Source organism: Sander vitreus, chromosome 1, assembly GCF_031162955.1.
Source record: "Sander vitreus isolate 19-12246 chromosome 1, sanVit1, whole genome shotgun sequence".
Taxonomy (NCBI): domain Eukaryota; kingdom Metazoa; phylum Chordata; class Actinopteri; order Perciformes; family Percidae; genus Sander; species Sander vitreus.
The window spans coordinates 24588044-24600074 of record NC_135855.1 but is presented as its reverse complement, the minus strand read 5'-3'; the positions used below and the strand labels follow the sequence as shown (position 1 = coordinate 24600074).

Genomic DNA, 12031 nt, shown 5'->3' with positions numbered 1-12031 from the left:
GTTAGTTTTATTGTTAGCACTCATCATAGACACAAACGGAGTGGTGTCTGTGACCTCTGAAGGGACCCTACTGCAAGCGGGATCACTTCCGTCTTAACATCCAACCGTTCTTCATTAGCAGGTGCTGGAGTTGAAGGCATGCTGGTTTAATCAAAATGCAAGTATCAGCTCCGTCTGCCGGCACTGTACTAGTTAAAAATCTACCAAACGTATCCACAAATGCCTGCATTACACAAAGGAAAGCAGCTGAGATATGACTGTGTTATCACATAAGACAATAGTTATCTCACATTAACAGATGCACAAAATATAATCACACTACTTCTTGTGCCATAATCCTTAGCAAGCATTAGAGTATAGGCTTAATTCCGATTTCAGAGTCAAATTGAATGATGACCACCATACGTATGAGTACATTAGCAAACATCAGGCTGTGCCAGCGTACATTATATCTGCCCTCCCACCATACAGTACAGGCTCCATATTTCTCACTACAATATCAAGCTTACCCTTAAACCTACTCAAACCCATTTAAACTTACTCAAATCTGTTCAGACATGTTAGAACCCTAAACAAATAGTTTGGATGCATCTTATTATGCATTCTATTAATTCAGCAGGAACTAAAATGAACCATTCATCATAACAGTCCTAAATTTGACTTCAGCACATTAGACTTCATGTAATTTGTCAGTGCACATTTTTATTCTTTTTGTAAGAAAATAAATTCCTCAGTTACATTGTACTGATATTATAAACCACAAACTAAAAATAAAAAAAACTACAAATAAGCAAAAACTGCATATTTTTACTGAAGCTAATATACGTTTCTTTTCTCAACGGCTCCTTAGTTAGCAGCTCATGCAGTATAAAACATTTTAGTGTACGCGGTCTGTGCTTTTATATGTGGATAGAACTTTTTAGAACACAAAAGACACAAAAGAGAAATTAACTGTTATAACGTAAATCGCCTGTAAGCTGCATGATGGCAAAAAGACTAAAAGATCCATAATAATCCACACAACAGGCACTCCCGGGTCTTTGTGATGTGGATTTCAACACAAACCATCTGTGACTGACAGGTCTGGTGCTGAGGGTTGGACTATTGTTTATTCAACCTCCCTAAAATCCTCAGTGAATTCAGTCACGGATGAGTTCTGCTGATCCAAGTGCTGAAAGTAATTTGCATTTTCATGCACTGCAAGTTTGTATCATCAGACAATGTTGTCCCCGCCTGCATGTTGTCAAAAGCTTTGCACGTAGCACAATTGCAATTAGTCGGAAAGATGTTTTTGAGACTTTACTGGTGAAGGTTTACCTTATTTAAGAGCAAAGGTTGGACTTCTGCATTAAAGCCCGACTATTTGGGGTATTTTATCTAATCAGAGATATATGTATATGTAAAGTCACTTGATTTGCTCAGTTGGGGCTGAAGACTACAAGTTTAAAAAATAAAAAACGAATCTGGGGGTATGGCTAGGCATGGGCCGGTATCAGATTATGACGGTATGATAACCTTCAGCAAAAATATCATGGTTTTACGGTATTGCTACTACAGCTTTCAAATGTAATATTTTGAAATGTCTGGGTAAAAAACAACTACTTTTTTTTCCATTGAACACAATGTATTTTATTTTTGCACACACTGCACACTGGCAGGGAGAGGGATTTCTAAACTGCACTTTCTGTTCTTGACGACACATAAAAAACAGCTCATACTGCAGGAACGGTATGACGGAAAATTATAGTGGTTTTGAAACTATGACTTTTTCCGGTAACCGGCCCATGCCTAGGTGTAGAGTCAGAAAGAAGTCAGCTTACCAGACCTCTGTAGCCCGCTCCTCATCTCTGCTTGAGGCTAGCGGCTACATTAGCCACTACTAGCATAACGGACTTGAATCTCTGATTGATGTGTCGGTGGTCGAGTTACAATGTAGGTAATAGCAAAAGCAAGAAGAATGCACGGAGTAAAAATGACGATATATCGGATTCTGCTGCATCAATTTTGATCCTTTCTTTTAACTGTCCATTTTGAGTGCGACAATGTTTATAGCAGTGCAGTGCTGAATGAGTGGAGTACTTTTTTAATATCAGCATACAAAAATGATTCAGTGTCGTTAAACAGTCTGCTGATTAGACAAGAATAAAACAGACTTTGACCTAATGACACAACTTCTGAAGCAATAGCATGTACCCCAGAGTCCAAGTTTACTAAACTGCACTATGATTGCATGAGCAAATGCAGCTTCTGTTGGATGATTTCAGAGTTCATGGTCCGCAGGAACTCAGTCAGTCCTCCTGTGAGCAGTTCCTCCATGGGAACAAACTGCAGCACCTGACTGTTACACCCAGACGGCAAATTTTTACCCGAGTCCTCCTCTCCTCCTAACAACTGACACACACAGTTATGGACGTCATCGAGAACAGGGAGTATTCGTGCAGCAGCTTCAGGGCAGAAGCCAACGCACACAAGCACTGTCCCAACTACGCCTGAGGGGGCCGGACACCTGAATGTGACTGAGCGAAAACACACATGCAGGCAGAGCACAACAGCTGCGGTGACACGAGTGAAGGCAGAAAGCACAGGCAGCAGCAGGGCATCCCCAGAGTTCAGGTTCTGCAGGGAAAACACAACACAACCTAAGAGCTGCTGCTGGTACCGCGGCTCCCCGTCGTGCAGCGTGATGCAGCCTCTTTGAGGAACTGAAGGCTCTGCAGAAAATGTTAAGACTAAATCCCCCAGTTGGCTTTCACAGGCACCCCACACTGAGCAGCTGCCAAACACCAGACACTGTTTCTTCTTTTTGATGCCATCACTGTCGGCTGTGAAGATGCAAAGAGCTGCAACATCGGACAAGATGGAGGCCGTGCAAGTCACGTGGCAAGAGTCACAACGAGGTGTGCGAGTCCAGTCTACTGCTGAGTCCATCAGGGCTTCATTTAAGTGGTTTAACAAACCTCCTTCACAGAACGGAGAGTTTCTGACTGCAGGCAGTGCAGCCCCGACGATAACGTACCATGAATCCACGTGACACTCTGACAGGGGTCCTTCCAGCACGCAGCTGGTTCCAACGGCCTCCGTGCAGTGTCTCTGTATCCAGGTAGCATGGCAACCCCTCTCGATGCGCTCCCTCCAGCTCAGGGTCTGCAATTCCCTCCGCTCATTGAAGGAGCCTGTTTGCTTCTTCTGTCCCAGAGGTCGGCCCGCTGAGACACTGCAGCAGGCAGGACTCACCGTGTTACGAGAAATCCATCGACTCCGTGGAAGGAAGCTCACCTACACACAGAGACACTTGATCAAGGTCAGGGTTCCGTATGGGTTTAACACAAACTGGTGTACCAGCAAAAGATTACTACTCCTAAACTTGGGTCTGTTCAGGTCAGGTACAAATTTCCAAAACCCATGAAGACTCTATACTGCACTGCAGATCTTCTGGACATATTTCTCATTGGAAAAATACATTTTACTCAAACAAAGAAAAAAAAAACACTATTTTAAACTTGATTTTTAGGACAGAAGGTCCCTAAGTGCCTAAGTGAAACAAACATCTACAATTCCATGAGAACTGGACAAACTCCATCTGCTTATAAAGTCCATGTGATATGATTGAAACCTCTAAAAGAGCTACCAAATGGACCTTTAGGTGAAATCATTTTGTGAGCTGTTGTTTCAAAGGTCAATAATGAACGTTGAAGCTCAGTTACATGACAAGTTATTGGTCTCTACAGACGTCTTACCTGGAAGCGTTGCAGGTATTCCTGAGCCGCACAGTCCCTGATGTAGTCGAGCCGCTGCCTCTGCTCGGTGCTCATTCCTTTAAACAGTCGCAGGTTTTCTGTGATCGTCTCCACCTGCAGCGTGTGGAAGTACGAGCACACTTCTTCATGCTGTTTCAGAAACGACACTGGGACAAGCGATTTTGGGAATAGTGCCTCTTGGTCAGCCAGATGTGGTCCGTAGTTACGAATCAGTTTGGAGAGCAAAGGCCTCACAGCTTCCTTGCCGTCATAGTTCAGACACACAACATAAACCTCAGAGTTGCCTGACTTGCTGGTGGCAGGTTTGAAGACGTCGACAGAGCGGAAACAGCAATTCAGCAGGTAGAGAAGGCCGACGGAGGAGTGCTCATACAGGGTGAACATCTTCAGCACAAAAGAGCCACCGGGGCTCAGGAGCAGCAGGGCAGCTGTGACCTCACAATAATGCAGTGATGCCACCAGAGCCTCCTGCTCGTCTGGCTTCTCCTGACAGTCGAAACTACCATCTGCCGTCACCACATCAACTCTACGCATGTTAGCCACAAATGCCTGCAGCTCCAGCAAATGTTTTTGGATCATGATGTTGCCTGTGTTATCTGAGCCGAAGAACCACCAGGGCAGTGTGTTAGCGATTAACCGATCATCTGCGATCGTCGTGCTGCCACCGTTAGCCTCGTGGTACGGGTTAAGAGTGTTGGCGGCCCAGCTCCAGTCACAGTAACGTGTGGACTCGCTGGTTTTGATGTAGTGGTTCAGAGCGGTTATGAAGGCCCCTGGAGCTTCACACAGGTGGATTGTATTCAGCTCTCCATTTCGAAGAGACTCCTCTGGAAGAAGATTGAATGTTCCCAGGATCTCAGAGAACTTGCACCAGGCCTGAGTGCAGATCTCTGCGTTGGCAGCAGAACGCACGGCGGCAATCACCTTCCCAGCTCGATTGGTGGAGTTGGTGTGCTGATGCCAGACCTCCACGTTCTTGTCACTGAGCTGGTTCTTAACATCATTAAGCGACACCTTCAGGGCCTGCAGCCGGCAGTGCTCCTCCGCAGAGTGTCTGAGAGCGACATTTGGATCGGGGATGCACCACTCCCCATTGGAAGGTTTCACATAGGTTCTAACTTTACTAAAAAGACCTTGAATCTCAGTCAGTGTTTCGGGGTCAAACGTGTTGTTGAAATGCTGCAGCTTTCCAACTTTCCTCCTGGTCCCATTGCCTGAGCTCATCCTCCACACCTATTGAAGTAGAACAACAAGAACAAGAGTTAGAAATGCATCCACTTTGTGTTTTGGTGTAATACACCAGACTGTTCAGTGTTTATGTAACCTGCTTACGTGGTACAGGTAGAGTCAATCTTAAGGACAGCAAGCAGAACATTTCACAGTGAATTATACCGAGGCCCAGCTATGCAACCCTTCATTTTTCTCTACATGCATGAGTGGTGTTGAATTACTTATGTCAACTCATTATGATGTGGCGCCCTCAAGCAACAGGGCAGACTGTAAATACTGGTGATTACATCACCAGGCCAGAGCTTCACCCAGAACGGCAAGAGTTTTTTTACATCGCTACCACAACACACAGTCTCCTCTAATAAGAAAATAAAAAAAATTGCTCAACACTGGCAAATCTTCATCATCAACATTTTAATATGATGACTACATGACGGTCCAAGTCAGATCAAAGGTTTTGTTGATGTATGGTGAAAAACAGTCATCTCTAAATTGTCAACCTTTCGTGAGCTAAGAAAACAGCCCAGTTTTCAGTGACAGCGTATTCTTCAGATAACCCAGTGAGTTTTTAAATTATTTATGTATCTTTAAAAATAGAGATACGTGGTTTCACGAGACAGCAATGTTGTGTTTGTTTGGCTGAAACAGGAGAATGGTCTTCAGAAACTACATGCAGGTCAGTCTGTGATGGTAAGACATTTGACTAGAACAGCACAGTGTCCTTAAAATTATTTTTAACAATTCATGTAATTATTGAGCAATTTCTAACTCATGACATAAAAATACATTTACAGGCAGAATCAAATTAACCCCAGAGCTAATCCTCTGCTCATGTGCACATGATTTAGATGACAACACTGGGCAGGAGAACATATTTCTGGGTCATTTCTTGATTAGTCTGCAGTAATTCAGTGATGAATGGCAATATATGGTATGAAGCTAATAACAGCACATTTATCAACTATTCCTCATCAATCATATTGTTAAGCACCGCTTGTATGAAAGTGCTCCGTGCTGTGTTTGTTGAAAAACAGCCTGATGTTACCGTTTTATCCATAAGAGATTTAGGAAAGTGATAAAGAGACTCGAGATAAAAGAGATAATTAATTAGGTCTCACTATGGTCTGAATTTATCATCTCAGATGTGCTGTAAGATTATAAAGAATCTTTGAGGAATTAGCTGTAGCAGCAGCTGTAGTAATACACAAAATATAACAACACATGGACATGAGCTTAGCATTAGTTACAGGCCTGCCAGCTGTAGTAAAGTCAGTGAGTTAAATTGGTTCAAATATGTATAAAACAATTAGTCAATCAAATATACTACGTACATATTAATCAATAATGAAGTTTAAGTGTTTATCCCACTGAGTCACAAATACTTTTTTGTATTTCAGCCAAAACAAATTAGTATAATTTTCTAAAATAATTACAGATTTTGATAATTCATACTGTGTTTGATATCACAATAATGGCAATTTTGCCTCAATCTGGAATCTCAAAGTTACGCATAACATTGAAATACCCCCCACATAATTATTGCACATCCTGAGTGCTTTTATTACATTCATGGTTGTAACGTTAGCTATGAAACAGATTAAGACATTACCAACAATGGGATGCTTGAAATTTAAAATTCTACAACAGGAAATGGACTGCTTTGTATTTCCTATAACGTTACTGTAAAGCATAACAAAGAATCTAAATCCTGCACAGTCTGTATTCAAAACCTGCTCACTAATCTATTTAATGATCAACTTTACAGCTACAGCCTTATGTAACTGCATGTTTTGGGCTGTAAGGACAGTGAAAAGACCACAGTATGATGAATGTTTTGTTTTTGTTTATGAAGCTCAATGGGACACTTCCTACAGGCGCAGAGCTCATGGTCGAGTTGTGTCTCCTAAAACCCGCAATGAGTGACGTTTCTGTGTCGACAAAAGTCTGTTAGAGAAATATCTCTACAGTCTGAGGAGCTGTCTGTCGAAAAGATGTACAAGCACCCTGAAAACACTAAAGGCAAACTCACCGGACTGTAGCTGCTATAAGGAAACGGAATCACGCGTTCATGTGATTCAGACAACACTGCGCATGCGCCCGGTCGCCAGGGCGGGGCCTCTTTTAAAGGACTATGTCCCTTTTTTTGTAAACTCAATTAAATGTCAACGGAAATTATTGTTTACCTTTATCTAAATAATGCAAAACAATTGAGCTTGAAATGTTCATTTTACATTGATACATTTCATTTATTATTTTACAATTAGTATCAATATTATTAGCAGAGGTGGAAGAAATAGTCAGATCTTGAAAAAAAAAATAGTAACAATACCTACCACAGTGTAAAAAATACTCTGTTACAAGTGAAAGTCCTTCATTCAAAATTGTACCTAAGGAAAAGTACGAAAGTATCAGCATCAAGTTCAAACATTTTTCTAATCAGGAATACATCTTTCAGGTATCAGGCAGCCTGAAGCTAAAATTACAGAAGTTATTTATCTTGTGAAATCTAAAACAAAATGCTTATTCGTCCCCAGAACATTGTCTTTGCTGCTTTAGTTCATTCACTGTTTTGATTAACATAGATTGTAACTCTGTAGACGTCATTCTGATTCAACATACATGGCTTAATGCTTCATGATTCTGATTAATATGGCTGTGTGGTATTTTTCTGACAAATGACAACGTTTATACCAAAATAAGAGAATGACTGAATATAAAGGTGAGTGTTGAAGTAAAGTAACTTTCATCATTTTATGGGTGGATTCAAAATAATTTGAGTCTGAATAAGCCATATAATCCTCTATTCTACTGGATTTGCTTGTGTGTGCATCTTTCCAGCCAGATTATCCTCAGTGAACTGATCCTAGCCATCATGTTATATAATTGTTAGAGCTCTCTGCATTGTGAGCAGATGAAAATGTTTGAATGGGCTTTACAATCTGTTTGTATCTCTGCATTCACTTTTCTTCCCATCCAGTATACTTCACATTGATCACATATGCTGCTAATGAAAAGGTAATTCAGGCTTTAAGGCATTAAGAAATATGTTACTAAGTAAAAACAGGACACTCACAGAGGGAGTCTCATACATAAATAATGGACCTTTGGGATATCCAGTTGCAATTAGGATTTCCAAAAATGGTGGGCGTAAACATTTTGTTGTCTGATTGACTACTATAGTGACACCTCTTGTAATATTAATGTCCTACAGTTCTAGCCAAATGCAGGTAGAGGAAGGCACTCAATTCAGGCAGGTATTTGAAGAGGTTTGGGGAGAAAGAATAGCTTCTTTTGGAAATGCTGGAGAGATTTAAAATAATATGAAGGTTACCTATCTGTCAAATCTGAGTTTTCTGTTGCATGACTAAAACAACTTTTGAACGTACACATGTTCCAGAACAAGTTCCTTCCAGAGGCTATTTTGCAGCGGCACCGGGGCTCCGTGCGGCGTCATGTGCCGCCCATGACGATTGTGATTGGTTTAAAGACATGCCAATAAACCAGAGCACGTTTCTCTCCTTTCCCGGAATGCTGTGTAGACTAGCCAGACCCTCCTCCGCAGCGCTGTGGAGGAAGGTCTGGCAAAGCGAGACTATTTGCATGCTAACTGCTAAACCCGATTGAAAGAATCTATTTAGTAGGCCTACCTAAGCTCTATCAACAAGGGCTGACCTTAAGGTTATTTTGGGAAATTGGTTTAATGGTTAAAAGATGTGTTTAAGGGAATTCTATTTTGAAAGGGTGTAGAGCCATGTAAAAAGAGAAACATGCCCTTAGGGGACAAAGAGAGCTCTGAGTTTACAGTATTCAAATCAAATGCAACAGCATATATATCCCAATTGATATCAAAGAGATTGGGGGTTTTAAAGATTGTGTGTGACTATGAAAAAAATTAAATGTGCTGGGCAGATGGGAGGAAAGACAGACAGCACATACTGTGTGGTATATTATTCCTAAAGGGCAGCCACTCTCCAGTTCCCTCCAGCAATCAGCTCAGTCATGTCTCCACTAACAAACTAACTGAGTGACTCTGCCAGTGACTCTGTCTTTTTAAAGTGTTCTGAAGCTGCAAAATTGTAACACAGACACAAAGTTAAATACCTAACTCAACCATATATTTTCACTTTAGATCGTATGCTATTGCATTTTGTACATTGGAAACCTCTTCTACCTATTTTTTATGGAATGGATGGAATAAATTGGAGACAGCTGTGCTTGGATTTTGTGTATCAACTTTAAAAACACCTGTGCTTCACTGGATTTGGTTATTTCCTCTCTGTCCATAGCAGGGACGTCGTTAGGCCTATTTTAGGGGGGCTGAAGCTACCCCAAAATGTTCCTAAGCCCCCCTAAATAATAATAAGAACAACAATAACAATTCGATTTATCCTCATTGATATATAGCTACAAAAAAATAGCCGAAAAGTCGAAAGTTAGACAGAAGTAGAGAGTCGTTGTGCTATCAAGATGATGCACCGCACCGTCTCGTTGCATTGGTGTGAACTGGCTTTCAGAGCGTTGCAGACCGGCGCGTTGCAAGTAACTGGGGGATTCATCTCGTCTCGTCGCTACTCTTTGGTCTGAATTCGCTATGCACCCTCCCCCCCACACATACACACACCGATACACACGTTAATGGTGAAAGGAAGATTGATTACACGTAGTGATACAGAGTGAAATTGTAAGTTGTTTTTAATGACCTGCATACCTTTTGCTACGTTTTCTTGAGTGAAATGGTTAACTTAGCAAGTTAATCACAACTCTTTATTTATTGCCAATAATATAGCCTATCTCTATAGTCGCCATATTCTAAAACAATATCTGTCACTGAAAACTAAAGTCATAGGGTTCCTGTTAATGCTATTACCGTTGTATCTTTCAATTCATTGAGCATATGAGATGGATATTGGAAGATATTTCAGCAGAGAGAAAGAGAAGCAGGAGATTGGCAGGGCAGTTGATTCTGAGGGAGCCGGTGTGATTGAGGTCAGTAATGGTCTATAGGTCTAAGGATTGTTTTGTTTTCTTCTAACAATAAGCATTTGTTGGCAGGTCTAGGTACTATGCATAGCCTAAACTAAATTATTTATTATATATGCTAGCTATATTCTAACCAATTTAACTTTCTTCATTCATTGGCTGTGATAAATTAAATAAATATGTAGATGTTGCCTAAATGTAGGCTAGGTTAAAGATGAGCATATGCCCACAGATACACATGTGAAAATAAAATGAAAGCAATCGTACATACAGTATATACAGTAATCATTACTCCAAATCTTTTATTCCTTCTGCCATCAGGTTATTGTATTTAGACAGTAGCCACTTTAAATAGGATCTGTATTAATATCTTACATGATAAAGTATGCAGTGATGCCTATTTTTTTCTTTTTCTTGTACTGCTATTTGTCATATTTGTTTAACTTACCAACTTATTAGCTGTCTGGCCTCTGTTTGTCTGTTTTTGGACATTTTGGATGTTGTTACATGTGACCAATTTGCATTTCGAAGTCATGAAATTAGCATCAGGGTTTTGTTTTATCTTAAAAGATAAGACAGAAGGAACAGAGTAGAAATGGAAGAAGAGGATATGTCTGTCACTTTTGACTTGTTAACCTATTGGTTTTTTGACTGGTGGTTGACATATAGTATCTCACAAAAGTGAGTACACCCCTCACATTTTAGTAAATATTTCATTATATCTTTTAATGGGACAACACTGAAGAAATTACACTTTGCTACAATGTAAAGTATTAAGTGTACAGCTCGTATAACAGTGTAAATGTGCTGTCCCCTCAAAATAACTCAACACAGCCATTAATGTTTAAACTGCTGGCAACAAAAGTGAGTACACCTTTATGTTAAATTCCCATAGAGGCAGGCAGATTTTTATTTTTAAAGGCCAGTTATTTCATGGATCCAGGATACTATGCATCCTGATAAAGTTCCCTTGGCCTTTGGAATTAAAATAGCCCCACATCATCACATACTCTTCACCATACCTAGAGATTGGCATGGTTTTATGTCGTTTAGCCTAATAGCTGGTTTGATTTGCATTGAGAGATGATTTTATGGAAAGTACCCCCATGCCAATCTCTAGGTATGGTGAAGGGTATGTGATGATGTGGGGCTATTTTAATTCTGTACTTTTAATACTGTAAGTGTAGCTCTAATACAGTAACGAAAGATGTGAGTGCAAAGATTTTGCAAATGCAAGTTACAAATACCCTGGGGGCTAAGCCCTTTCAATCCTAGTGACGTCCCTGGTCCATAGCATCCCAATAAGCACACATGAAACATAATCCATGAAATGTTGTACAGATATTCATGGTTCCCAGAGGATGAATTATAACAACTTTGATCAGCTGAACTTTCATGTAGCGCCGTCATCGGGTTGGAATTTAAAGTTGTCCAATTATTTTGGTTAATGACCAAATACCTTCAAAGCTAATGACAATCCTATTAGCCTCAACTGTTGTTTGTGTTGCTGCAGATTAGCTAATGTTAGCATGCTAACATGCTTAACAACAACATGTTAGCATTGCCAATGTGACATTAGCATTAGCTCAGAGCATCACAGTGCCTGTACAGCCTCAGAGAGCTGATAGCATGTCTGTAGACTTTTAGTCTTTTATTTATATAAATCAGCAGCACAGGACACAGAGGTAGTGACAATGCAGACAAGACCATATCAGTTTTAACTGGTATCTACTGTCTATGGATGCATTGGCTACAAACCTTAGGCCTACTTATTAACAGAAATGCCCAAAAATGCCAGAAAAAAAACATTTAGTTCACCTATTTTACTTCACATGTTAAAACCTGACACATTCATTTATTTACAGAGCACCTCTGTGTCATAGGTACATAATTCTTTTTTTATAAATTATTACATTATTTAATGCAAACATTTGAAAACACAGTCAAGATTAGGACATATTTTGACAACACAAGAAATTAAGATTTTGTGATGTGATTAAAAAGGACAAAAGTCCCTGTGGTGCCTTTTTTTGAAAGATGTTATGATGTTTTTTGTCAGGAGG

At 40.3% G+C, this 12031-nt stretch overlaps 1 protein-coding gene across 1 annotated transcript; it reads right to left on the bottom strand.

The window, feature by feature from the left end:
• Positions 1-680: 680 nt before the first annotated feature.
• cmtr2 (cap methyltransferase 2) lies at positions 681-7070 on the bottom strand. Its single transcript, XM_078249671.1, has 3 exons — positions 7018-7070; positions 3738-4991; positions 681-3276 (listed from the first exon to the last, which is right to left on the bottom strand). Exons 2-3 carry the CDS (start codon positions 4980-4982, stop codon positions 2221-2223), a joined length of 2301 nt encoding a protein of 766 aa, XP_078105797.1. The 5' UTR covers positions 4983-4991; positions 7018-7070; the 3' UTR covers positions 681-2220.
• Between the last annotated feature and the right edge of the window lie 4961 nt (positions 7071-12031).

Coding starts and splice junctions, on each gene's coding strand:
- cmtr2 (XM_078249671.1), bottom strand. CDS start 4,982: ATGAGCTCAGGCAATGGGACCAGGAGGAAAGTTGGAAAGCTGCAGCAT. Junction 3,277..3,737: donor AATACCTGCAACGCTTCCAG/GTAAGACGTCTG, acceptor CTCTGTGTGTAG/GTGAGCTTCCTTCCACGGAG.